We start from the raw sequence: 25,964 nt of genomic DNA, 5'->3' as shown, positions 1-25,964 counted from the left end.
TGTACTTAAAAAAAAAAGTTTTATTTGCCTTTTTTTTTCTGGGTTTGATACAAGATGTTTAAAAAAAAAAGCCAAACCAAGGTGCTTGTTTATCTCCAAAGGTCTTGTTAAAGCTCCTTAGATCTGCCACTGAACCTGGTTTCCTTGTCAGAGCTGGAGGTTATCAGAGGAAATGCTGTTCCACCCTTTCCACAGCAGCAGTAACATTTTTTTTACCAAAAGCTTCATGAGGCCATTTCCTCATAGAACTTAGGAAGTCCAGTAACAATTTTCAAGTCAGACACAAGCTGCATCCTCCCTGCTTTTAGGGTCATCCATGTTCTTTTTATATACTGGGTTGCAAACAGATGAAGTAATAAAGGACAAAAGGCAGCAGTTGAAACATCCCCTGTGAAGGCTGAGCAATACAGCATAGTAAGGTCCCCTCTAGACTTCTGTTACAGTTACACAGAGGGCAAAATTTAACCCTTGAGTTACTCCTAACAGAAGGCTTGATCTTCAGAACTGCCAACCTTGGCGTGTGCTGGAACTACCCCTGGTTTAAAAGTGGACCTTAGAATATGCTGTGAAGGAAGCTTGATTGGTTCTTGCCCTACACCTGGTTTCAGCTTAGGCTGCTGCAAGAGAGACGGTGAAAGCTGCCTCGTCCTCTTCGCAGCTGTACAGAGCACAACTGGTCCAGTTCTCCAAAACCACAAGGGAGAGGCATCAAGAAACACTTGGAAAAAAGCAAAATTGTAGTAGAAAGTGTGGGTAACTTCAGAAAGCAGCTCAGGCCCTGCTCTTAGGTGTTCTAACCAGCAACTTGCATTAAAGCACATTGTCAGAGTTCTTCCAGAGTCAAACACTTTGCTTGTGCTGGTTAAGTGTCAGGGGTGAGATACTGTAACTGAGATCACTTAGAGGCCATACTTGTTTCTCACTTACTAAAAAAAAACACCACCAACAACCATGGCCAAACTCTTAAGCAAGAAACCAACAGCACTGAAAACAAAAACCTTGACTTTACTTCTCAGCTGGTGTAAGCTTAAGGGTCAGTATGACTTGAGCTATTCAGGAAGGAGCATCCTGGTGCACAATTACCTCACCATCTTCTCTTTATTTTGAGAACGGAAGATAAAGTTTATTGCAGTTTTTCTGAAAGTACAACCCAACAGACAACTTCTGTACAAAGCTGTGATTAACACCAGTGAATGTCTCTCACTGCAGGGTGGTGGAATCAGGATGAAGTTAGTCTAGCCAGTAGCACAGTTTCAGCTGCAGTATTTGCTTCATATTCTGTCCACTGGAGAGATTCCCACAAGGGAGCAATTAGATGACTAACAGCATACAGTAACCATGCACAGAAGTTACATTCTGCAGTTTAATAACCATTTGGTCAGCAATTTCGATACAGGGAAAGTTATAAAAGCTTTTAGCCACAATGTAGATTCAAATGCTTTAAAAACCACACAGAACTCGTCAGGAAGCCACCAACAGCAAGATGAATCACACAAGATCAGTCCAAAGCTACAAAACATCCTTGTTCTCCCTTTATGTATACTCCAGCTAGAAGAAACCTGCATTTCAGTAATGGAAGTGTTCCCATTGAAGGCCCCGTGAAGTTTGGGACATAAATACATCTTAACTGGGGCAAATGGCAATTACTTCAAAGCAGGGTTGTGAGCAATAAATACATCTACTATATCCCCAGGTGAAATGCTTGCCTTTTAAATAGAGAAGGTAATAGGTAGCAGGATAACTGTTCACTTACCAAAGCAAAAAGCTTCCCCTGAAGAACATTAATGCTAGCATAGTTTTGAAAACGTTTGTCTGACCCTCATTTATATTCCTTCAGTGTGAATGGCCTCAATTTGTTTGGGGTTTTCAGTTGTACTATCAGTAAATGCTAATTAGTATCAATTACATTGAACAGCATGAAATTAATGCTAGGGACTGTGGTGCTACCAAATGTCACTTGTGCTGTAGCAATCAGAAGTCAACAGCAGCTTGGTTTGGCAGGCAGAACCTGCTCAATATAGGGCCTTGTGTAAAAATGGATGACCTCTTATCAGGAAAAAGAATGAAATACAGCTACTTTATAGTTTTCTGAACAGTACAATAAAATTCCTAAAACTGTCTCAGCATACAACAGAGTTGACCCTCATGAAGTACAGGCTTAGCTGGGTCACTTCCCTGTGCCAGCTGCTCCTTTGGGGTAGGCGGGCAGCCCTCGCAATTACCTGTGCAGAACAGTGACAACCCCTCCTACACGGCCCAGGGCTTCATCCTGCTGCTTCACTAAGAGTTCCACAGACACCTCCGACACATGTAAAAGGTTTGGAAGATCAAGGCTTGAGAGTTGATGGAAACCCACGTGTTTGAAAGAGCCAAAAAGAAAAAGCAAGCCTGCAGATTTCAGAAAGCCTGACATTCCCTTTTTAAGATATATACAGTCATATGTACATATTCACAAATCTGCCCTGTGAAAAGACGGAGCGAATCGTCTCGGTTCGTACAATTTAGAAAGCAAAATGAGAACAAAGAAACGTAGATATATCTATATACATAGTACAACATAGCAACTATGGAACAGACAATGCTATACGTGAGTTCTCATCCCCATAGCTCTTCTGTTCTTCCAAACTTGTAGATCAGAGTACTAAAAGGAGGGAAAGAAAAATAAAAATCAGACCACAGGGGAGATGGAAAAAGGTAATTTTAATAGTGTCCCTATAATCTCACACCATCTATGCTGCAAATCAACATCCCTCCAGCAACCTCCACTTCATTCATTAGAATCAGTTTTCTGTACTTATATTCCATTTACTATGTATTAGTAAAACTATAAGATCCAGCTGATCCAAATCCCAATCAAAAGTGAGCCAGTCTCACATTAAAAGCAGCTGCTGTTCTGAAGGGAAAAAAACTGGTATTTTAAGAGACTGGAGAAGCAATTCACTGAGTTACAGAGCGGCGAATGTCATCCTGGCTCTGAGGCAATCAGCTGAACGTACTGCATCATGCTAGGATAGAATCTAAGCCATGAAAGTTTAATGAGCAAATCAGAAACAACATTGATCCTGTGGCAGGTGAGATCAAATTACAATTTGATTTTCGTGATTTCCTTTATAAGGTTGGATGTAGTTACATAGTGTCATGAATCAAAAAAAACCCCTCAAATGTTGAGGGAACAAAACCAAGCATGATTTCCTTATTGCTCCTTATACTTGAAGTTACTTCTAGCCAACAAACAGGTGGTAGAAGAAGGGCACAGTCATCCCAAATTGTAACAGAATGAAGAGGGAGGGAACACTGAGAACAACCACAAGTGATGATAACTGGGCAATTCACTAGAGAACTGTTAATGCAGCCGGTGGAGTGACAACCAGGGCCAAAGCACAAGTCCTGAAGGAGATGCATGGTTGGGGAACAGAGACATTATGGAACAACACTGATGGAAGAGAACCTGGTTCAATCAAATCAAAAGTTTTGGGGAAGGGCACTGAGAAGGACATCGCTGACTGGCCCAGGCCTGGGCTAAGGACAAGAGCCTACAGCAACAGATGCACTTATCAGATGTAACTGCCTCAAGTGTGCAGTGGGATAATAAAGATTTCTTTTCTGATTAAAAAGGTTGTGATTGTTCTCACAGTTCATACCTAAAACACACATTTTAAAAAGATAAAACAAACATAAAATATATCTCCAACAGAAACAATGAAAGACACTTTCAGAAACTAAGAAGCAGCATTAGAAGTAAGTTAGTCCATCAAACTACTGAGAAATAAGACCAAAGGTTTCACACATGGTGAAACTCTTCTCAAAAATCTGCCTTCATCAGGATCCCATTTCAATCATGTTCAAGACTATGGAAGAGAACTGGCAACTGCTATTTTCTGCAAGAACTTATTAACTGATTTTCCAAAAAGGGAAGCACAGCAGCGCCAGTCGATCTCGCCTGCTGCAAGGCATTTGATGTGGTATCAAGAAGGAAAATTGTTAGCACAGTAATTTCAGTGCATAGGACCTTCCAAAAGAGGAGGTTCAGTCTATGGTTCTATGATCAAATTCTATAAACTTTTTCAGTGACTGATCTCAGAACTTTTACTACTTAATGCTTTGTCTTTTACCAATTAATACAATTCATGGATTGCAGAATGCACTAGACATAGTGTTATTACAGATGCAGATAGTTTCAAAGCACCATCACAATGTACTTAATGATATTAAGCAGAGTAAAAGAAATTGATTTAAGGGTAATATTACAAAACATACCATCATGCTCTTATTAAAAAAGAAATGATCACACGCTGAAAGCTCATCCTGTAGAAACAAATCTAAGTGTATCAATTATCAGACAATTGAACCCCTTATATGAAATGGTCAGGAAAAAGGCAATAGGACCTCCCACCTAGTGCTCTTAGGATATATGCCAAGGTATTTGTAGTACAGAGGTGAAAGCATTATTGCCCATATCCAAAGACACTGACCATATCTCACCCAGAATACTGTCCATATCTGTGGTTGTCCACATTCACTAAATTCAATGAGGACTATCAGGAGCATGAGGGGAATTAAGAGCCTCTAATGGGCTGAGAAGGGGCAAATAAAACATTGTTTCTAAGAACTGGAGCAAAGGGAGTAGAAAGAAGTAGCAGAGTAAAAGAAATAGTTTTGAAGACAGTTTAATCAGTTCATGCACTCAGTAACATCACATCAGTTCTATGTACAATGTCAGTTTGCTCTGTGACCCAAGAGATCCCTTTGGCTTACAGGCCACCCTCCTCAAGGAAAGGTAGGGATGGGTAATATATTGAAACACAGCAGGTCCTGCACTGAGAAGAGCAAACTGCATATTGTGGAAGATCCAAGCATGGAGTCAGCCTCCAGCTTTCAGAACTTATTTTCCAGGAGTACCAATGTACATGGAATCAGGTAAGTCAGAATCATAAAACTGTTTGGTTGGAAAAGACCTTTAAGATTATCGAGTCCAACTGCTAACTTCACACTGCCAACCTCATCACTAACCCATGTCCCTCAGCACCTCATCTACACAGCTTTTAAGTACCTCCAGGGATGGTGACTCCACCACTTCCCTGGGCAGCCTGTGCCAGTGTCTAACAATCCTCTTGGTGAAAAAGTTCTTCCTAATCTCCAACCTAAACCTCCCCTGGTGCAAATGGAGCCCATTTCCTCTTGTCCTATCATTGATTACTTCAGAGAAGAGACTGACTCCCACATTGTTTCAGGTAGTTGTAGAGAGTGATAAGGTCTCCCCTCAGCCTCCTCATCTCTAATCTAAACAACTCCAGCTTCCTCAGCTGCTCCTCATAAGTTGTGTGCTCCAGATCGTTCACCAGCTCCATTGGCCATCTCTGGACATGCTGCAGCACGTCAATGTCTTTCTTTCAGTGAGGGGCCCAAAACTGAACACAGACAACCCTTTGGTAGGGGGAAAAATTTCCCCAGATAGCTTACCTGAAAAATATCAACGCATTTTGGAAAAACACAGCTAATCCTGGGTAAACATTAGTGTCTGCAAAGTGAAAAAAAAAGAAGTTATTTTGTATTGGAGGATCCATTTAAAACATTACTCACAGTGTCATTATCTAGTACAGGTCTGACAAGAACAGACAGTGCACTTCCATTCTTCTAGATCTTCTGCCTTCTGGCTGACAGCAAAAGTACTTTTCTATATGCAAAAATACACCAACTTACTCTGTGTAACATATGCTCCAAAGAGAATCCACATTGAGGCAATAAGCGAACCAAACATCAACATAAAGCCGATGAAGAGCCAGACACGAGCACCTGCAAGAAATATTAAACCCTGTATGAAGGACAAGATAAACCAAAAATTGCCTGCTCTAATAAAACACATAGCAGCTGGATTCCCCTTCTTTTAGTCAGCAGACAAAACTATCCCCCACCCATAGGGAATGCCCACAATGTCATGTAACACAACTTCAAGAGGACTAATCATGAGGTACTTTGCCCAAGCTATAATAGCGTTTCCGAGGTAAAGTTGGCATTCCAATAGGCTACAGAAAACAAACGCTTCCTGTGCTCCCTTCAGAAAGATATTTTCAGAGGGGCAACATCTACCACAGCTAGATGTTATCTGCTGTAAAAGGAAGATCATGCCATTGAAAATAACCTGTTTGCTCATGGGAAAGGAAAAATATTTCTGTGCAAAGATTCCCTCGAGCGGATTTATGAATGACACACAAAAAAAGACTCATACACTCGTTCAAAAATGCTAAATCCTGCCAGCTTTCTGGTGAGGCATTCCACAAAACACATGAAAACTGATGGGGCATTCCACATGAAAACTGATGCTGGGATCTATGTGGGATGAAATAGTAAGGGAATGGTGAATGAAAGCAGAGAGAGGACAGCAGGTCCACAGACACCACACCGTGACATACAGAGGAAACACAATGTTTGAGATACATCCTAAAATAAGTCACTCTTAAGAGATGTCTGCTCCACAGACTACCTCAAGGCAGAAATTTATTTGCCCCAGCAACTAGATGGGACTTGCAGAGTAAAGTTTCAATATCAGCCTGGCTGATTCCCCAGAAGGCTGTGCTGCCATTCAGCAGGATCTTGACCGGCTTGAGAGTTGGGCAGAGAGGAACCTCATGAGGTTCAACAAGGACAAGTGCAGAGCCCTGCATCTGGGAAGGAACAACCCCATGCACCAGTACAGGCTGGGGATTGACCTGCTGGAGAGCAGCTCTGCAGAGAGAGACCTGGGAGTCCTGACTGATAATAAACTGAACATGAGCCAGCAATGTGCCCTCATGGCCAAGAAAGCCAATGGCATCCTGGGATGCATCAAGAAGAGTGTGGCCAGCAGGTCAAGGGAGGTTCAGCTCCCCCTCTACTCTGCCCTGGTGAGGCCTCTTCTGGAGTCCCGTGTCCAGTTCTGGGCTCCTCAGCTCAGGAGGGACAGGGAACTGCTGGAGAGAGTCCAGTACAGGACTACCAAGATGATCAGAGCACTGGAACTGAACTTTCATATGAGGAAAGGCTGCAGGAACTGAGGCTGTTTAGTCTGGAGAAGATTAGAATGAGGGGGGATCTTATTAATACTTACAAATATCTAAATGGTGGGTGTCAGGAGGTTGGGGTAGCACTTTTTTTCTGTTGTATCTAGCAACAGGACAAGGGGTAATGGGATGAAGCTGGAACACAAAAAGTTCCATTCAAACATAAGAAAAAAAACTCTTTTCACTGTTCAGGTGAGGGAGCCCTGGCACAGGCTGCCCAGGGAGGGTGTGGAGTCTCCTTCACTGGAGGTCTTTAAGACACATCTGGACGTTTTCCTATGTGACCTGATCTAGATGGACCTGCTTCTGCAGGTGAGTTGGACTGGATGATTTCTAAAAGTCCCTTCCAACCCCTACCATTCTATGATTCAAGATATACAGAAGTTGTTAATTATTAAATTACATTAAATTCCAAGTTAACCCTTTTAACAAAGGCAGTATTTACCTCTAAGCATTAATTTTGTGAAGAAATTAACTTCACAGAAATTCTCTCCCACTCCTGAACTTTTGATTATTTGTTTAGCCAACATTTAGAAAACCCAGCACCCAAATAACCAGTCTTTCAAGTCAGTATGATTTTTTGAGTTAATTTACCTGTTCTTCCTAAACATCCGTCACTGTAGCTGTCTCCTCTCACCTGTGCATTTGATACAGCATTTATCCTAGGAACAAAAAAAAGTGTACATGCACCAGATTATTAGACAACCAAACTGAAGTTGTAAGCAGAAAGCTATTTTTTTTTATGTTGTGATAAATTCTGGGAAAATTACTTGGCATTCTGTACAGTCACATATTATTACACACCCCTTAGTGGAAGGGCTTGAACTAAATTTCAAGCAAACTTTGTATTTCTTCATAGGTTTTACTTAATTTTTTATATTAACAGATCTGCAAGATGAAAGAATTGCCTTTTTTAGTGCCTGAAATATTTCTGGTCACTGTATGGCCTTTGAAGTTTTAAAAATATCTAAATCCACTTCGCAGGAATAACAACAGCCAGTAACACAGTGCTCTCATGCTTATGATACAAGTTAACAGTGTTCATTGTGAAAGAAGGTAAGTATTCAAGTGAGAGACATCCTGTAAGGAGGGGCAACACGTTTTCTTAAAACGAGTTACACTGCTGTTACAAACAAACCAGAAACTTTCAAATATCAAGCATGAAGAAGGTCTTGCATATCCAAAACCATCCTCTTTTCTTGTTGATGTTGTACAATTCAATAGAAGCCATTACTTCTCCTTCAAGCTTGTCACATTTACATGTCTATAACAGTAGCTGTGATACTGCCACCTCTCCCATTTGAGGAAGCTTTGGGCCAGAGGCAGCTGTATCAGTTATTTTTTTAAAAAATAGGGGAAAATGCAGTCAGATGGTTTACACTAAGGTGAGTAACTAGGCTGCATTGCTTGAATTTTGATCTAGGAATTTAAACACTTTCTATAGGAAGTCACTTGCATAAGGGAACCTCTGCTTTCTTACATTCAGCTGAAAGGTACAGGAAAAGCCATTTACCCAAAAAAAGATGGAGAGGGGAGATGGAACAATGAATAAACTGACTACAGTCAGAAACAAGGGCCAGAGGCAAAAGAAAAAAAAGCCTTAACATTGCAATGTTACAAGATGTAAGTAACTGATAATCAAGTGATTCAAAGTTCCATCACATACCACCTTGTCTTGTAAAGACTACGTTTAAGAGCTCGAGCTGCTTTCACACATACTTACATGAAAAAAGCCAGTGTTGAAAACACTCCACAGGTATGGAATGCGTGGTTCATTTGTTCTGGCTTTGGGTAAACTACTGCTGCATCTATCATTATCCACCAACCTGTGAAAAACTGGAAATAAAACAGAGTGGTATTAGGAGGTTGGAAAGGTACATACACACACACACACACACACACACAGAGTAAGTCAGCCTCTAAATCTGTTTGATATGCACATTCTGCATAAACTTTAACATTGATGTTTTCAGAGGAGCATTTGGGAACTGTTCACATTTGATATTCAAACAACAAGGGGTAACAAGATGAAACTGGAACACAAAAAAGTTGCATTTAAATATAAGGACAAATTGTTTCACTGTTCAGGTGAGGGAGCCCTGGCACAGGCTGCCCAGAGGGGTTGTGGACTCTCCTTCCTTGGAGGTCTTCAAGACCCGCCTGGACATGTTTCTATGTGACCTGATCTAGGCGAACCTGCTTCTGCAGGAGGTTGGACTAGATGATCTCTAAAAGTCCCTTCCAACCCCTACCATCTATGAATCTATGAAATTAAGTATCAGTGTCTGGTTAAATTCCCTGTACAGCTTTAAGAACAAGAATCCAGATTCTAAACATGTACAAGATGCAAACTACATTTAACATAGGTGTTTTAACGTGTCTATGTTAAAAAAAATCCACTAGGAATCTCAAATCTTCTTTTTTAAAGAGAGATAGCAGAACTGATACATCATTATCAGACAAAATGCCAAGTTATGGTACTTGCAAATACAACTGCACTATAAAAAAATCCAATCAAGAACTCTACTGGATTGAGGTGCAGTTGGGGTGAAACTTCATACAGAATCATAATACGGTAGAGGTTGGAAGGGACTTTTAGAGATCATCCAGTCCAACCCCTCTGCTAAAACAGGTTCACCTAGATCAGGTCACACAGGAACGCATACAGGCAGCTCTTGAAAACCTCCAGAGAAGGAGACTCCACACCCTTCCTGGGCAGCCTGAGCCAGGGCACCCTCACAGTGAAATAGTTTTTCCTTATGTTTAAATGGAACTTTTTGTGTTCCAGCTTTTTTCTGTTACCTCTTGTCCTGTCACTGGATACAACAGGAAAAAAAGTGATGCCCCAACCTCCTGACACCCACCATTTAGATACAATCAAAACCAAAAAATGTGTATGTTAGTCCTGCTTCCAAATTTTGTCAACCCAGTTACAAACCACACCCTCCAAAAACTTACCAACACACCCGCAACTATGGAAGCGATGGCATTTCTTCTTTCGCTCCAGTCAATACACTCACATTCTGGCCACCGGAAATTATCTAGGAATCCTGCCATTTCCTCCAAGATTAGATTGCTCTCCTTATTTTGTACTTATACATGAATTTTTCCATCAACAACTGTGTCCTAAATACCTGAAAGACAGCCAAAGATGCATTGAACACAAAACAGTAAATGTTGGATGACCATCAAAAGCGATCTTTACAATACGTGGGGTTTTGTTTGTTTCTCTTTTTTTAAAACAGAATTAAGTATTCCATCTACTCTACAGATTCTATATTGAGCTATATTCAAAAAAAACCTACCTTACAAACAGAATTACAAAATAAAATCATCACATGGCCCAGAAACCTGTGCTTACATATAAGTTACCTCATCTGAAACAGAAAAGGCATTAAGCAGGATGTACTGCTTGTTTAAACATATAGCACACAGAAATAAAAGCACACAAAAAAAGCAGGAGTGAAAAAGCAATATTCCAATCTAAGTTTTACCTTCAAATCATAACCCTAAAAAAAGTAAGATAGATACAAGAGAGCTCCATATGCAGATCACAGCTTGGTCTTTTGAGTCAGGCCAAGGAATCTTGCATAGGATGTCCATATTCCCAGTCTCCAAATGAGACAGATTATATAGTGCCTTTCTACCTCAGGGGAAAAGGAACCAACTCAGTGAATCAACTAATACCAAGGGTATAGAATGTCCTGCTTCACAAAGAGAGCATCATACAGAACTTTAAATACAGCATGAAGAAAGTAAAGTTAATTAGTGTTACAAAGTGACTACAAAGAAACCAACACAGTTCTCAAACAGCTTTACTCTGCACTACATATCTATTCTCACACTGTAAGATGATTAGCATATATAGTTTGAACTTCAGAAGTCATATTTACAGTGTTTCTATTTAGCACTCAGAGCCACTTTTAATGCCATTCTGGTTTCTTTCAGTATTGTCACCTGTGTTCGCCCATCCTGCTGTAAATAACTTCCAAGTACTTGTTAAAGGCCAACAACAGACCAATGTCCTTTATGATTATGTTACAGGAAAGACACAGAACACTTTTCTGGTTAACGATGGTAGTTAGAAGCCTACAGTAAAAAGAGAAATAAAAATAAACAGTTTGCCTACACTATAAACACAGGCCACCTCCCACAAGCAAGACAAGGAAGTTTATCCTCCTCAACCTAGTTCTAGATTTATGATGTATTTATGATGTTACCTTACAGTATTCACATCACAGAATCATAGAATGGTAGGGGTTGGAAGGGACCTTTAGAGATCATCTATTCCAACCCCCCTGCAGAAGCAGGGTCACCTAGATCAGGTCGCATAAGAACATGTCCAGGTGGGTCTTGAAGACCTCCAAGGAAGGAGACTCCACAACCCCTCTGGGCAGCCTGTGCCACTCTTCTTTCACCCATCAATCATGCAATTTCAAAAATATTTTACTTTTGTAAAGTATCTGTGCTCAAGCACACAGTTGTCTTCCCAGATGACACTCTCATCTAGCAATTTTGAGATCCTTACACAGATTTTGAGATCCACAACAGAACTGCCACACTGTGCTATTACAGATTTACAACTGCTTCTACAGCCCGCCCTTCCTTCCTTCCCATTCTTAAAATGGCTCCATCTGGACTTTATTTGTCCCTCCTCAAACCCCAAGTCCTTCTCTTCCCCATCCTGCAGTAATCCCCCCCTTCCAGCCCCAGAACAGGGCCCTGGCTCCCACTGTTGCCACCACTGCCAGCCACACGGTTCTCTCCATGGGTTGGAGTGAACTGACAAAACAGGCCATGCCACTTCTTCTCCCCACTGAACACAGCGGTGGTCATGTCAAATCTACCCAAGTTAGTATCTTGCCTGTAAATACACTTTCATAATGACTGAAGCTGTGTCTCTTCAAAACTCTATTTTCCTTTGGAATTTTTCCCCCTTCATGGACCACTTAAATACTATTTACGTATCTAAATAAAAATGACCTCCTTCAAACAATGTCAAGTTCTACTGTGATTCAGAAAGCAGTCAAGAACAGACACTGGGAAAAAAATATTTCAGGTACATCAACAACAGAAATTGTTTTTCACCCTATACTGAGGTGCCATGCAGAGGTACCTGGACAGGTTGGAGAAACATGCTGACAAGAACCTCAAAGTCCATCGAGAGGAAGTACAGAGATGGTGAATGGCATCCTGGGCTGCATTAGGAGTGTTGCCAGCAGCTGAAAGGATGCAACCCTTCCCCTCTGCTCTACACTGGTGAGGGCCACACCTGCAGCACTGCATCCAGTTCTGGGCTCCCCAGCACAAGAGCAACATGGACACAATTGGAGAAAGCCATGGAGAGGGCCATGAAGCTGATGAAGGGACTGGAGCATCTCCTGTGAGGAAAGGCTGGGAGAGCCAGGACTGTTTAGCCTGGAGAAGAGAAAGCTCAGGGGAATCTTGACAATCTACGTAAGTTACCTGAAGGGAGGGTGCAAACAAGATGCAGCCAGGCTCTGCTCAGTGGTGCCCAGTGGCAGGATCAGACCCAATAGGCACAAAGTGAAACACAACAAAGAGGTTCCCTCTGAACACATTTTAACTGAGAGAGTGACTGAGCACTGGCACAGGTTACTCAGAGAGGTTGTGGAATCTCCATCCCTGGAGATATTAAACAACCATCTAGATACAGTTGTGGGCAACTGGCTCCAAGAGGCTTGGGAATGGATCAAATGCCCTCAATCTTAACACTTCTGTGATACTTAGGAGATATCCTGTTAAACACTGTATAACTTAATGAAAGAAGTCACTACTACAAAATTGCTCTAGTTCAGAAAACTGAAAAGAAATGAAGAAATTCATTCCCTTCTATGATTTAAAGCAAATGTATAGTTTGTTTTGCCAGCTAATCTAATTAAGCCAAATTCCAATCCAAAAACTCACTAGCATTTGTCCTAGTAAAACCCTCTAAACTTTGCAAACTGAGTAACGATGGAAGTTACAGACACCACACTGCACAGAGCTCTGTCTTATTAATTATTAAGCATTTTTTTAAACATTAGGTGACAAAGGAGAAGCAGTTTACTTCACAAATCTAAGACAGGGTTTCTCTCAACATTTAACTGTATAGGCTATCAGATGGAATTTTTACAACTGCATCAGTGAGAAATGAGTGAAGCTGGGGAGACTAGAAAAGGTTGTGGGTGGGTTTGTTTCTTTTTTAAACACCTTCTAACATAGAGGGCAACCTTCTGCCAAAGTATATTATTTTATCAGAAGTTATTTCTTCGATGCTTGATACTGGCTCACAAACCTGCATTTTGCTTTAACCTTACCTTTGTGTTGAGGCGAGAAGTAACCTACATAATGTGACTGCGTAAAATAAACACTATCTGCTGGCAGCCTTTCTACAGCAAAGACCAGAAACTGACAACACAATTCTCCTGTTTCACTGGAATGACAAACATGGAGAAAGGAGTTGCAGGGAATTTACAACAGAACACAGACAAGAAGTCTAGAATTATTTCTACGCCTGTCTAATGCCAGAAACTTTGATTTCACTAAGAAAGCTTAGTGCTACAGCAGGCAGGCAACAGTACAATCGGCAGTAAAAGGAAACAGAGGTGCTAATGTGGCTGCTCCTTCTCTATGACTAAACATTAATTGATGTCAGTCAGAATTCTGAAAAGGAGTCTATCACAGAGGTATTTCAGGAGTGTCCCACTAAGCACTAGAAAGAATTAAACATTTCTCTCATTACTGACATAGAGTACAGACTTCACAGACATATGACTAAACAATGATAGACCATTTCTTCTAGCATAGTAGAAAGAAGCCTACATTTTGTGACTAATGTCTGTCTTTGTGAGCGGATGTCCTGGTTTTGGCTGGGGTAGAGTTAATTTTCTCCCTAGCCAGTAGTATGGGGCTATGTTTTGGATTTGTGCTGAAAACACTGTTGGTAACACAAGGATGTTTTAGTTACTACTGAACAGTGCTTGCACGGAGTCAAGGCTTTTTCTGCCTCTTACATCACCTCATCAGAGAGCAGGCTAGGGGTGCACCAGAACTTGGGAAAAGACAGAGTTGGGTCAGCTGACCCAAGGGATATCCCTGACCATACAGCATCATGCTCAGCATGTAAAGCTGGGGAAGAAGAATGGGCAGATGTGTGGAGTGATAGTGTTTGTCTTCCCAAGTCACTCTTACGTGTGTTGGAGCCCTGCTGTCCCAGGGATGGCTGAACATCTGCCCGCCCATGGGAAGTGGGGAATTAATTCCTTGTTTTGTTCTGCTTTGCTTGCATGTACAGATTTTGCTTTACCTGTTAAACTGTCTTTATCTCAACCCACGAGCCTTCCCAGTTTTACTTTTCTGACTCTCTCCCCCATCCCAACAAGGGGAGCAAGAGAGCAAGCAGCTGTGCAGTATTTGGATGCATCCTAGGCTTAAACCCTGACAGAGGACAAGAGCACCTCTGATCACACACCCAACTGAGGGCACTCACATGTAGAGGGCATGACAATAAGTGCTGTAGGGTTTCCATAAAGAAGGATGTCAGGAAGCAGACTGCAGGATACCAGAACAATTCATTCAGACAGAAGTCCAATCAACTCCTTTCCCATGCTCTCATTTAAAAGGTAAGCATGATGTCAGTCAGACTTTCTGGAAGGGTGGATGATACAGAGGCAACCCAAAGGCAACAGACTGGCCACTCTCTCACAAATTTCTTCAATTAACACCTACCTGTTATACAATATTGGTTTTGATATGCCAGAGGGAAGGAATACATCTAAAGCGACCCATCTAAAGGGCCCATGCAGACCTCATGAAACTCAAGAAGGCCAAGTACAAGGTCCTACACATGGGCTGGGGCAATCCTCAATATAGACTGGGGGATGAGTTGAATGAGAGTGGCCCTGTGGAATAAAAGGACATGAGTTGGCAATGTACACTTGCAGTCCAGAAAGCCAATTGTATTCTCAGAGCATAACAAGAAGCAAGTGGAGGGAGGAGGTTCTCCTGCTCTGTTCTCATTAAACTCTACCTGGAACGCCGTGTCCAGATCTGGGGTGCCCAGCACAAGATAGACATGAACCTGTTAAGAGTGGGTCCAGAGAAGAGACAGAAAAATGAGTGCCTCCCATTTGGGAAGACTAGAACACCTCTTCTGGAAAGAAAGGCTGAGAGAGTTGGGGCTGTTCAGCCTGAGAAGAGAAGGCTCCAGGGAAAACTAACTACAGCCTTTCAATGTACAAAAAGGGCTTATAAGAAAGATGGAGAGAGACTTTTTACCATGACCTGTAATGACAGGACAAAGGGCAACAGTTTTAAATTGACAGAGAGTAGGTTAGATTGGACATAAGAAATGATTTTTTTACAATGAAGGTGGTGAGAAACTGGAACAGGTCACCCAGGGAGGTTGTAGATGCCCATCCCTGGCAGCGTTCCAGGCCAAGCTGGATGGAGCTTTGGGCAATCTGGTCTAGGGGAAGGTGTCCCTGACATAATAGATCATCTTTAAAGTCCCTTCCAACCCAAACCATTCTACAAGTCTACAACAGTGTTCTATGTGTGCGTAGTTCTCAACACCCGTAGCAAAAAAGGAAGAAAATAATAAGCTATATTTCAACTGTGAAAGACCAGTGACATCGTGAAGCTGAGCTTCCACCACGACTGCAAGAGCTGGGCTTAAGTTTATCCTCATATGAGTTAAAACAGACACATATGTAGGTTTTAGTCCAATTATATCCTGCTAAACAGCCAGAAAACTCCCATGAAGGCTTTCAGATGGACTTTCTTGCCAGAATAAAAAGGTACAAAACTCCCTCACTTGGTTTAAAGTTTTACATCCACATACCTCACAGCAAGGAAACAGGTAAAACCCCTTGCATTAGCTGTCCTTCGATGACCTTCCTACAATCTGTCTCCTCCCTTTTTCCAAGGGCAGACAGGTTCTCCCACTGTTCTAAGGAAACACTTTGCACTCGTGTCCAACAAACAAAAACACAAGAACACTTGGCAAGAACAAATCGGCAACTGAAGAAATAACAAGGACAGATAGACTCACTGTAAAAATAACACTTGGAAGACTGCTGGCACTCAGGCTAAAACAACTAGCACATTATTTAGCCAAATAAAGGGAAAGGAAAACACAAGAATCTCAGCTCAAATTTTTCACCTGAAAATCGGCTTCTTTCTCCCCAGATGAGTTGATTTCACTTGAATAAAATGCTAAAAGCAGTCGCAAGAAAATACACATAAGAAAACACAGTCTGCAAAAAGAGAACTGTCTTAAAGCCAGGCTGGAAACACCATCAGGCTGGAAAAGACAGCACCTCCTATTTGCAAAAGGGAACAGATAAAATAACACAGGAGGAAGAAGATAAATTTCAAGTCAAGAAGAAATCCCTGTTTTCCTGGAAGAAGACAGCATCTTCCACAAGCAACCTGTCAGAATATGCTTTCCCCATACACTTAGACTATGAAGAGATATTTGGCACAGTCCCTGTAAGAAGCTTACTTATATGAACATTTCTACTAAATCCACAGTTTTTTTTAAGGGGGATCTTTAGACTTATTGCAGTAATCACATGCAGTTTCCCTTTCAGTTTCCCCTACACCCTAGCACTATGCTCTATATTGTCTGGGTTTTGAGTACTGCAGAAAAAAAAACAGGAGGAGGAAACTAACTTTCAAATAAGCTTATAGAAAAATGGTGCTGTGTGTTAAAATCATTCAACAGGTAATCACCTTACAGGAATCTGTGTGATGCTTGGCCCTAGAGCAACGTGACTGCTGTCTATGGCAAGTATTCTTTAAGAGTTCTCTTGAAGTTGGAAGACTTGAGAAAGACATAAAAAAAGAGATCGATTCTGCAATCATCCACATGTCCGGTTTTGCTCATAAGACTACATTATGGGCATCGATATTCATTTAATGGGCTCAAACCATGACGGGGCAATACGAAGCAGCATCCCTAAGCCGCAAAGTCCTGAACGGAATTATGCCACCGAGGGCAGCATTACTTAAGAGGGCAAAACAAAATTAGTAATTTTTGAAACCTTTCACCTACGGACCTCAAATTTTCTGCTCGGTCCCACCGCTTCCTTTCCCACAGGCGGCCCGAGCCAGACCCGGCTGAGGCCCTGCAGCGAGGACGGAAGGGCCCCGCTGCCCCCCGGCCTGTCGGCACCCGGAGACCGGCCCGTGACTTCCCGCGGCCGAGGCCGCGCTACGGCCAAAGGTGCCGGCTCCAGCAGGAGAGGCGAGTGAAGCGCGGCCGGACACCCCGCGCCACGAGCCTGACCCGCACAGAGCCCCTTCGCGCTGCCCCCCGGCCAGCACCGAGGGCTGTGTGGGAGCCCCGGGCACCGGGTTGAGATCGACGGAGCCGTCGCAGGCTCGAAGCGCAATGAAAAAGAAAAGCCGCTGCGCGGAGGGTGCAGCCGAGGTTCCCTCGCGGCTGTGAGAGGCGCGGCGACGGGACGCGGCACCGGGGCACGCGAGGGCCGTCGGCCGGGGAAGGCGGGCTCTGCCGCCGGACGCGGCTGTCCCGCGCTGCCCTCCCGCCAACGGCTTCCCCCTCCTTTCCTCAGCCACGGCGGCCGGCTCGGCTCGGCCCTGCTGCCCCGCCGCCCGCCCCTCCCGGCGGCAGCGGCAGCAACACAAGGGCCACACTCACCTCTCTCCCCGGCGCGGCTCTTCCGCCTGCGGGCAGCGGGGGCACAGAAACCCGCGAGCGACGCGGCCGCCGGCCAATCGGAAGCCAGCGCTGCGCGTCACCGGAGGCTGGGTGAGGGCGAGCAGCACCGATTGGCCGACGCGGCGCCCCACGCCAGGCAGCGGAGCCACACAGGCTCTGCCTGAGCCGGGGGGGCGGGGAGGAAAGGCTGCTGCCGCTGAGACCAGCGGGAGGGCCCTTGGCAGAACCCGCTCGCCACCCCTCTCAGCAGCCTGCGCGGCCGTTGCCTTGCCTTTGCGTTCTGGCTCCGTCGCAAACCCGTTTCCCGCAGGCGGCAAGCGAGCAGGGGCTGGGGTCGAGCCAGTGGGGAGCCCAGCCCGGCACTGCCCGCCCCGGGTATCTCCCTGCCCGCCATGGCCGGGAGGAAGCAGGAGCGTCTTCACGGTGGGTGTGAAGAGATGTGTGTGGTTTTGAACGGACCTGAAACGTACCAACCGACCCAAAACTGTTGACGCTATGAATTCCCTTCGTGCTTCTCATGCACAGGATTCGGTTCCCTTTTGGTGTTCGGGGTTTTTTTTGTTTGGTTCAGTTTTTTTTCCTGGCTTTCAGGCCTGTTTCTTGATAAAACATTGGAAAGATCCCGACCAACATCAGGGAGGGGAAAAAAAAAGACCCCATTTTCTCGTAAAACACGGACCTTTACCTACTATAAAAGATTTCAGTCAAAATTGCAGACATCCCAAGGGGAAACGCTGCAATTAAGTGTCGAAGTTAGGAAAGTGACTATAGCCTTGAAAATCCACATTCTGGTAAGATAAAGTACAGAGTCATTCTGAAAGGTGAGAAGTTGAAATTTAAGAGTGGAACAGAATAAACAGGAAAAAGGAGGAAGGCGTTTCAAGGATGTTGCTCAAGAACAACAAAGAGCAATAGAGGGCACCAATTAAGGAAAGAAGCAATCTGAAAGAAGCCTAGGAAGACAACCAAATGGCAAAAGAATACTCACTTTCTCATTACAACACGGTAAAGCTGTGGCCCAGTGAAAGCCCACTCAGAAGTTGTACTGGAAGCCCTCTCTCAGCTCCCCTCCTCTTTCCCTTCATTTACACATGCTCACCGTGTAACACCAGATCCAGAGCTAAGCCACAGCCTTCTTTGGAAGAAGCCCCTCCCTTCTCACTGAATCTGGCCCAGAGAAGAAGTTATCCATTGCAGAAGGGATCAGTAAGAACTCAGTAGGTTTCTCATTCGTGATCCTCAGAATCATATAATGAGGAAAAAATGTGTAAATGAGCTCTTGTCCTGCTGTTCACTGAAAAGGATCATACCCAATTCATTGTTTTTTCTGCAATTCATGTGTGCCTACTCTACAACCTCTATCCCCGTTAACACATATGCCACCGTTTTCTTACCCTCATCTGGAAGCATTGCATCCTGTTTGCGTTCCCCCTCATCTCCTCTCTATTTCCCAGGGCCTTCCCATCACCACTCCCACTCCCCAGACATGCAGACACATGTTTCTGTTTTCTTAAAAGTGATCCCAACTGTGGGAACGTAAACAGGTAAGCTGCAGTTGCCACATCCAGGCAAGTGTGACTGGCGGGGTAATAACTTCAAGAGAGCCACTGCATATCCCTTTCTCTCTCACAGCAACAGTTTCTCCCATTAAGAATAAAGATCTACTACTAAGTTGTCTCTTACAACACGCCCTGCTCCTGTTTACTGGGGAGAAGAAACTGACCCCCACCTCACTACAGCTCCCCTTCAGGTAGTTGTAGAGAGTGATCATATCTCATCTCAGCCAAACATCCCCAGCTCCCTCAGTCACTCCTCATCAGACTTGTTCTCCAGACCCTTCACCAGCTTTGTTGCCCATCTCTGGACACACTCCAGCACCTCATTGTCCTTCTTGTATAATGAGTGGCCCAGAACTGGACACAGTATTCGAGATGTGGCCTCACCAGTGCCAAGTACAAGGGAACAATCACCTCCTTGGTCCTGCTGGCCACACTATTTCTGATACAAGCCAGGATGCCGTTGCCCTTCTTGGCCACCTGGGCACACTGCTGGCTCATGTTCAGCCAGCTGTAAATTAATACTCCCAGGTCCTTTTCCATAAGACAGCTTTCCAGCCACTCTGCCCCAAGCCTGTAGTGTTGCATGGGGTTGTGGCGCAAGTGCAGGACCCGGCACTTGGCCTTGTTGAACCTCATCCAACTGGCCTCTGGCCATCTATCCAGCTTACTAATAGTGCTTGAACAAGCTATCAGATTGTTGGGCAAGAAACAGATTCCTCACCCTGAGAAAAATGGATTCCTCAATTAATAATAAATATAAATGTTTTGTCTTTGTATAAAGATATCCATTTAGATAAGACTTTAAAGACACAAGCTGGGTGGTAATTAGACCAAAACATAGGGAGTTCTGGGAATCAGCAACATGTATTTGTATCTGGAATCAGCAATGATTTAATCCTTTTGAGATCAGAAATACGGTAAGAGTTACTAAATTCAAATTAACAGTCTAGTGTCAGATCGAATCATTACTTCTGAGGGCCAATCTCTCCTGGGTTTTTCTAATTCATATTCAGTACTTGGTATTACTTGTTCTGGAAGTTCTGACTAAATAGCGCACTTAAGATTTTGTGAGCTCAGAGCAACAAGGAAATAGATCAACCTTGCAAAAGTATACTCCTCCACACACCTGGGGAAAATAAAAAGGTAAATTACCTTTTTTTTCTTCACCATTGCTGCAAATGTTGAAGAAGTGGATTTTGGTGCCTGGCAATTTTTCATGGCAACAGTGGAGGGCTGATTTAAAGTGCTGAGAGGCAGGTCAATTTCAAACCAAGCAGTTTTAAAAGGAACATAAAACTGGCTCAGTATGCTGACTCATCCATTATGGTAACTTAAATATTTAAACTGCTGATACTTGTCTTCATTGTGAGCCAAAGTGGGTTCCATCAAAGCTGCATTTATTGCAATCTGGTTTCTATTTACTCTTGTGCAATGAATTCCATGTGCAATTAGCTCTTTTAAAATCTTGTCACTGGATTAGTTTACACAGCAATTCAATCCGATTCCTGTAGATCATAATTAGAATCAAAATCCTATCTCTTTAAGACTATGTCAAAGGACTTGCATAAAAGTATGTTTCATTTACAGTTTTCATTAAAGGCAGGAATGAACAGATAAGCTATTGAAATAAACAGACATTCATATACACAGCTGCTAAAAAGAGTGAGGAGCTTATGAGGTTAAAGCCTTTTGATACCATCAGGTGTCACACCACAATCTCAGTGAATCTTACCAATGCCACAGCAGACAGGACAGCAATCCAAACTGAGTTAATGAGTCCTCAGAAACAAGGGACTGCCATGAAACCTGTTTTTTGTTTCTGAGTATTTAGATGGGAGATACTTACATGGCAGATTGAGACCAATGCCTGTTTTGTTTCCACTTCACCACTACATTTGACTTAACTCCTATACCTGCAAGACACCTATTGTTCCTCACCATCTTTGCAAACTTGCAGAGCTACTGAAGAGAGCACATTAATTACTGTCCGTCCCAACTGAACCATGTGCCACTAGCATACCCTCAATCTTAGCAGAAAGGAACTAAGAGCCATGATGGAATCCTTCCAGCTAACACCAGGGCATGGCACAACACAAGCAATCCAGCAGGGTGACCCCAGGGGCAACAAATCAGTCTGCATGTGATGCTTGTGCTTTTGCCAGCTTCATTCCTACAGAAAGGTATGTTAAAGGAAGCTGAGATCAGCCCTGTTTTCTAAAACGTGACAAACATCTTGTCATTATTACTTATTTGCTGTAACACAAAGGCTTGAAAGCCCTGCAGTGTCTAACAATAAATTATATTCAACTCTATTACTAGATTATAAAATATACTTTGACAAATACTACTTCAATTAATCTGGTTTACCACTAAATATAATGTCCTGTCTGCATGTTAAGACCTCATCTAGATGAGCAACAGCACAAAGACCAGAAAGAAGCACATGCAATGTTTGTTGCCCAAAAGCCAATGTAGTCACCCAGACTCTGCTGGTGCTGGGACATCTGCTGAAGGACAGTTGGGATTGTCACCTAGCTTTCATTTCTGAAACTCTGGGGGTGGAAATCCCCCTCTGGGGCATACCAGAGCCTAGGGGACACCTACCTGTCGACAAGCAGGGCACAGCACAACTCCTGACACCAGTGATATGAGCCACAGAGGCACGAGTGAGGCAGGGGGCTCACACAGATACTGATATATCCAGTGGTACCTCTTCAAAGTCCTCCAGGAAAATCAGATTGCGTGGAGAGCCGAGAGGTTAGTAAAGATAAATCAATCACCATGGAGATTTCCACACCCTCCAAGCCACTGCTCACAAACTTTAATAGTACAACAGAATTTCACAGTAAATTCTTTGATGCCAATATTCTAAAATACTGAAATGGTGCATTTACTTTTAAAAATTAATATTCCCTTCTCCTCTTACCTCCAAAAAGCCCTGTGACTAGGGTAGTTTTGGGCAGTCTTCCTTACTTGCCTACCTTCTTCTGTGTTAAAAGCCAGATCCAAAAACGGGACTTCTGCAGAATGTACAGTCCAAATCCAGTCATCCAGAACCCTTCCTTCATTCCCATTTAATTTAACCTTGAAGAGATGAATGTGCTTTAAAAAAATGCATGAAACCTGTCAACAATTTATGAGCTGTAGTAATTTAAATAAGAAAGGATAAAGGTCGAGCTAACAGGGCACAGCAAGACTTTTCACTTCCACTTTCTCCTTAATGTGTTTTTGTTATGCTTCACCTTTTGAAGAGATAACAGGCTGCAAAACTATATGTTGAAGCGTTAAGTATGAATTTTGATTTAAGCAAAATGAGCTGCAAGAGGTTAATTGAATTTATTTTTTCCTTAACAATATTCACAGATAAAGCAGACACCTGCTAGTGCACATCAAACAACCCAATTCCTTTTAACCAGTCTAACAGTGGACAGCTGGATTTTACATTTTCAGTGTACCTGAAATTTCTCTAGTGTTTGTAAGTTTCTATTAATAAAGTGCATTCAAAGTTTGGACAGATGAATTATTATTATCTTATTTCAATGTAGGGTTGAACCACTTAAGTAGAGATGACTTCCACCCAAGCCTTTTAACATTTTCCTCTTCATTTCCCTTTGTGTCCGAATCAGAAGCCTCTCTCTTTTCCATCAAAGCTTCGTACGTCTTTTCTGCTCGTACAATTTCTTTCTCTGCACTGAAGTGCACCATTTGCCTGCTCAGAATAGGAACAACCAGATTGAAGTTGTCAATTCTTTTGTTTAATTTCCTGATATCTTCTATAAATTGCTCACAAATACGGTTCCATTGCTTTTGCCTATATGGTGTCATTGGCCCTCCAAGCTTACTTCTAGATGCCACTATGCTCTTCCTTAACCGCTCGATAGTTTCCCGTATTTCCTTCTGCAGGAGGATCCACTCTGGCTGGTAGCCATTGTCTATCAGAATCCTGTTCAGGTTGTGAGTCATGGGGTCTATATGTGGACAGTCTGAAAATTTCTGCAAAGGTTTTCCTTTGCCACTGAGGTTGTCAAAGTCTCCCTTCGCCATCGATTCCTGGATGAGGTCCTCAACCAACCGTTCAACCGCCTGAGTTATCTTCACCTTTTTGCTCTCCCTCACATCTTTGGCTTTCATTAGGTCAGTCACAGCATACTGGCTTTCAAGCCTCTGCTTCCGGTACTCCAGCACTTGCTCCGTAGCACGGTCCACTCGAAACTGCATGTACTGCTTTTCTCTCTGGCTTGGTGTTCCAAAACCCACGCCTTCAAAACTCAAGTAGTGCCTATGCTGTGGTGCTTTGGATTTGAATTGATCTTCTTCCTCTTCTCCACCCTGGTTTGACTTCTTTTTGGCTGCCGCATGGCTGAGCACGACCCTGTAGGCTTCTTCCACTTTCATAAATGCTTCGGAATCGGCTGTGGCAGAACCACTATCTGGATGGTACTTTTTGGCAAGACTTCGATAGGAGTTTCTGATGTCATCAAGGGAACATCCTTCCTCAAGCTCGAGAATTTTGTAAGAGTCCTTGATGTTGCTTTTAGGTTTGTAACCTGACAACATCCTGTTGCCACAAATGTAGGGAAACGGCCTCAAGCTTCTTGGAATCGTTGCTTGACATGCCATTAAATGATGCCCCATGTTGTGAGTCAGCATGACGTGAGACCACTCGATAATCCTTTGGCTGCAGCTACGTTATAAAAAATGACTTATAAACACATTTTTGTAAAAACCTTGTTCAATGCACTTTTTAAAAGAACTTTCAGGATTTATCTCCTGTTATTTAAAGAGATCCCTACAAAATTTCAGAGCAGTATGCCATGTTCTTTTCTTTTACAGATTAATATTGAAACCTGCATTTCTTATTAACTACTATTGTAGCAGTACAACATAAATTAAAATCAATTCACAAATAATAATTATTATTAATGAATTATACCAGTTTTGTCCTAGTATTGCAACAGTAGCAGAGGTTTGTTTTGCACTGCAGTATTCCAAACAAGCTGGAGCTTTATTGCCTTTCTGCAAACTCAGTGCAATGTCAACTGGAAATACGCTTTCTGCTGAGAGCTAACTCTGCTGAAACAAATCTCTTCCTTTCACCTTCATTCTGCCATCAGCTGAGTTGCTTATTCAAATACATCAGTGCCTCAAGGTCTACTACCTGGTACATTCTTGAAAGATTTCGTTACAGTACCCTTTTGGTATTTCACAACTGAAGTAGCATTCAGATTATAGGTTCATGTAGATTAACTCTTCTGTCCCTGGAGGGCTCTCACATCCCTGTGGCCAGTCTCCTTCCTGTGTGCCAGGTAAGGTTATCAATCTGGAATGCAGAACAGATCAATAGCAGATAGTATCATTCTGTCAGAAACACCAGCACTTCTGAAATATTTTGGGGAACAGAAAAAGGAACACCTTTGGCAAATGACAGCATTAAGTCTTTGCATAAAATCAAAAGTAGGAAAATACAATACAAACTGCACACACCATTTACACATCAGCTAACTTCTTTTTATTAATGAAAATCCTAGGGCAAATGCTGTGTACATGATGCTAGAGTCTCCTTTCACAGATTAATCACTGACTGCAACACATCCATCACTGATTTCCTTTCTGAACAAGAAACTAGGTTAAATGAAGGTTATATATGTTTATATTTATGTGTTTATATGTTCTGCATGTAACATGCTGCCCTTCTGCACCATGCCATCTGAAAAGAGAAAGGAAAGGAGATGTACTTTGAACTGGATGAAACACTGGATCAATCCTGAATGTTTTAATCTGATTTTGATCCAGCCTTGTAGTTATTATAATATGCCTTATTATTAACATGGTTGTGGGGTTTGGTTTTTTCATTTATGATACAGACTACTGGTTTCTTTCCTTCTAGGTGCTTAGCGGAAATTATAACTTAGTTCCATATGGTCACACAAATCCACGTTAACTACTACTTAAATGGAAAGCTCAACGAACACACTTTGGAAACTCAACACACTGATCATAAACAGACTTCCTCGTTCGGTACACTTGCTTTTAATATTTGTGCTTTAAAAAAACCTTACCGAACTCTATATAGGGTGCACCCCACGACACGGAAGGCTGCCGGCTGGGGGGAAAATGGGGGTGTGTGTGGTGTCTATTCCCAGCTGCTCCAATGCAGCTCTCCGCGGTGGGACTTGGTAAGGGGCGGAGGGGGGTGGGGGACAAGGAGCAGCTGGGGTGAAAGGCGCGCCAGCGGCTGCGGGGACAACGACGGGCTCTCACCGCGGGAACGGGCGAGTACCCTGAGGCGACGTGCCACGGGAAGGCAGAGGAAAGCAGTTACCGGCAGCCGAGAAGCCGGCCGCTCGGCACCCCTCCCTCCCCAAACTGCTCTGGAGGACAAGGGAGACTCCCCACAGGGCGTCACGCACTTTATCGGCCAGAGCCCCGCTGCCCTCGCCTCACCTGGTTCCCGCCGCCGCCCGCCCTTCCCCCTCCCGCACAGCGACGCATGCCCAAGGGAGGCAGAACGCCAATAACGGAGAAGAAGGAAGAGGAGGGGCGACTGCTTTTACCCTTCGCTCAAGGACAGGCACCCCGTCCCAAGGCCCGCCCCGGCGCGCCGCTCACCGGCGGAGGGAGCCCGAGGCCTGCCGCAGCCGCACGCTCTACCGCCAGCCGCCGGCACGGCGCCGCGTC

At 43.4% G+C, this 25,964-nt stretch overlaps 2 protein-coding genes across 5 annotated transcripts; both read right to left on the bottom strand.

Annotated features, from left to right (window-relative positions):
- Positions 1-8: 8 nt before the first annotated feature.
- TMEM50B (transmembrane protein 50B) lies at positions 9-10,103 on the bottom strand. Its single transcript, XM_062001644.1, has 6 exons — positions 9,996-10,103; positions 8,761-8,873; positions 7,632-7,699; positions 5,701-5,793; positions 5,461-5,518; positions 9-2,641 (listed from the first exon to the last, which is right to left on the bottom strand). The coding sequence occupies exons 1-6, from the start codon at positions 10,092-10,094 to the stop codon at positions 2,596-2,598; spliced, it is 477 nt and encodes a 158-aa protein (XP_061857628.1). The 5' UTR covers positions 10,095-10,103; the 3' UTR covers positions 9-2,595.
- Positions 10,086-25,964, bottom strand: DNAJC28 (DnaJ heat shock protein family (Hsp40) member C28). 4 transcript variants are annotated; one of them, XM_062001617.1, is made up of 4 exons: positions 25,841-25,955; positions 24,445-24,606; positions 22,213-23,970; positions 10,086-10,171 (listed from the first exon to the last, which is right to left on the bottom strand). In XM_062001617.1, exon 3 carries the CDS (start codon positions 23,934-23,936, stop codon positions 22,818-22,820), a length of 1,119 nt encoding a protein of 372 aa, XP_061857601.1. In that variant the 5' UTR covers positions 23,937-23,970; positions 24,445-24,606; positions 25,841-25,955; the 3' UTR covers positions 10,086-10,171; positions 22,213-22,817. The 4 variants fall into 4 exon arrangements, with proteins under 4 accessions (XP_061857601.1, XP_061857608.1, XP_061857593.1 ...); XM_062001624.1 differs by having other exon boundaries at positions 24,478-24,606; XM_062001609.1 differs by having other exon boundaries at positions 22,213-24,606; positions 25,896-25,964.

Source organism: Colius striatus, chromosome 1 (genome assembly GCF_028858725.1).
Source record: "Colius striatus isolate bColStr4 chromosome 1, bColStr4.1.hap1, whole genome shotgun sequence".
Classification (NCBI taxonomy): Eukaryota; Metazoa; Chordata; class Aves; order Coliiformes; family Coliidae; genus Colius; species Colius striatus.
This window is presented reverse-complemented; position numbering and strand designations above follow the sequence as displayed.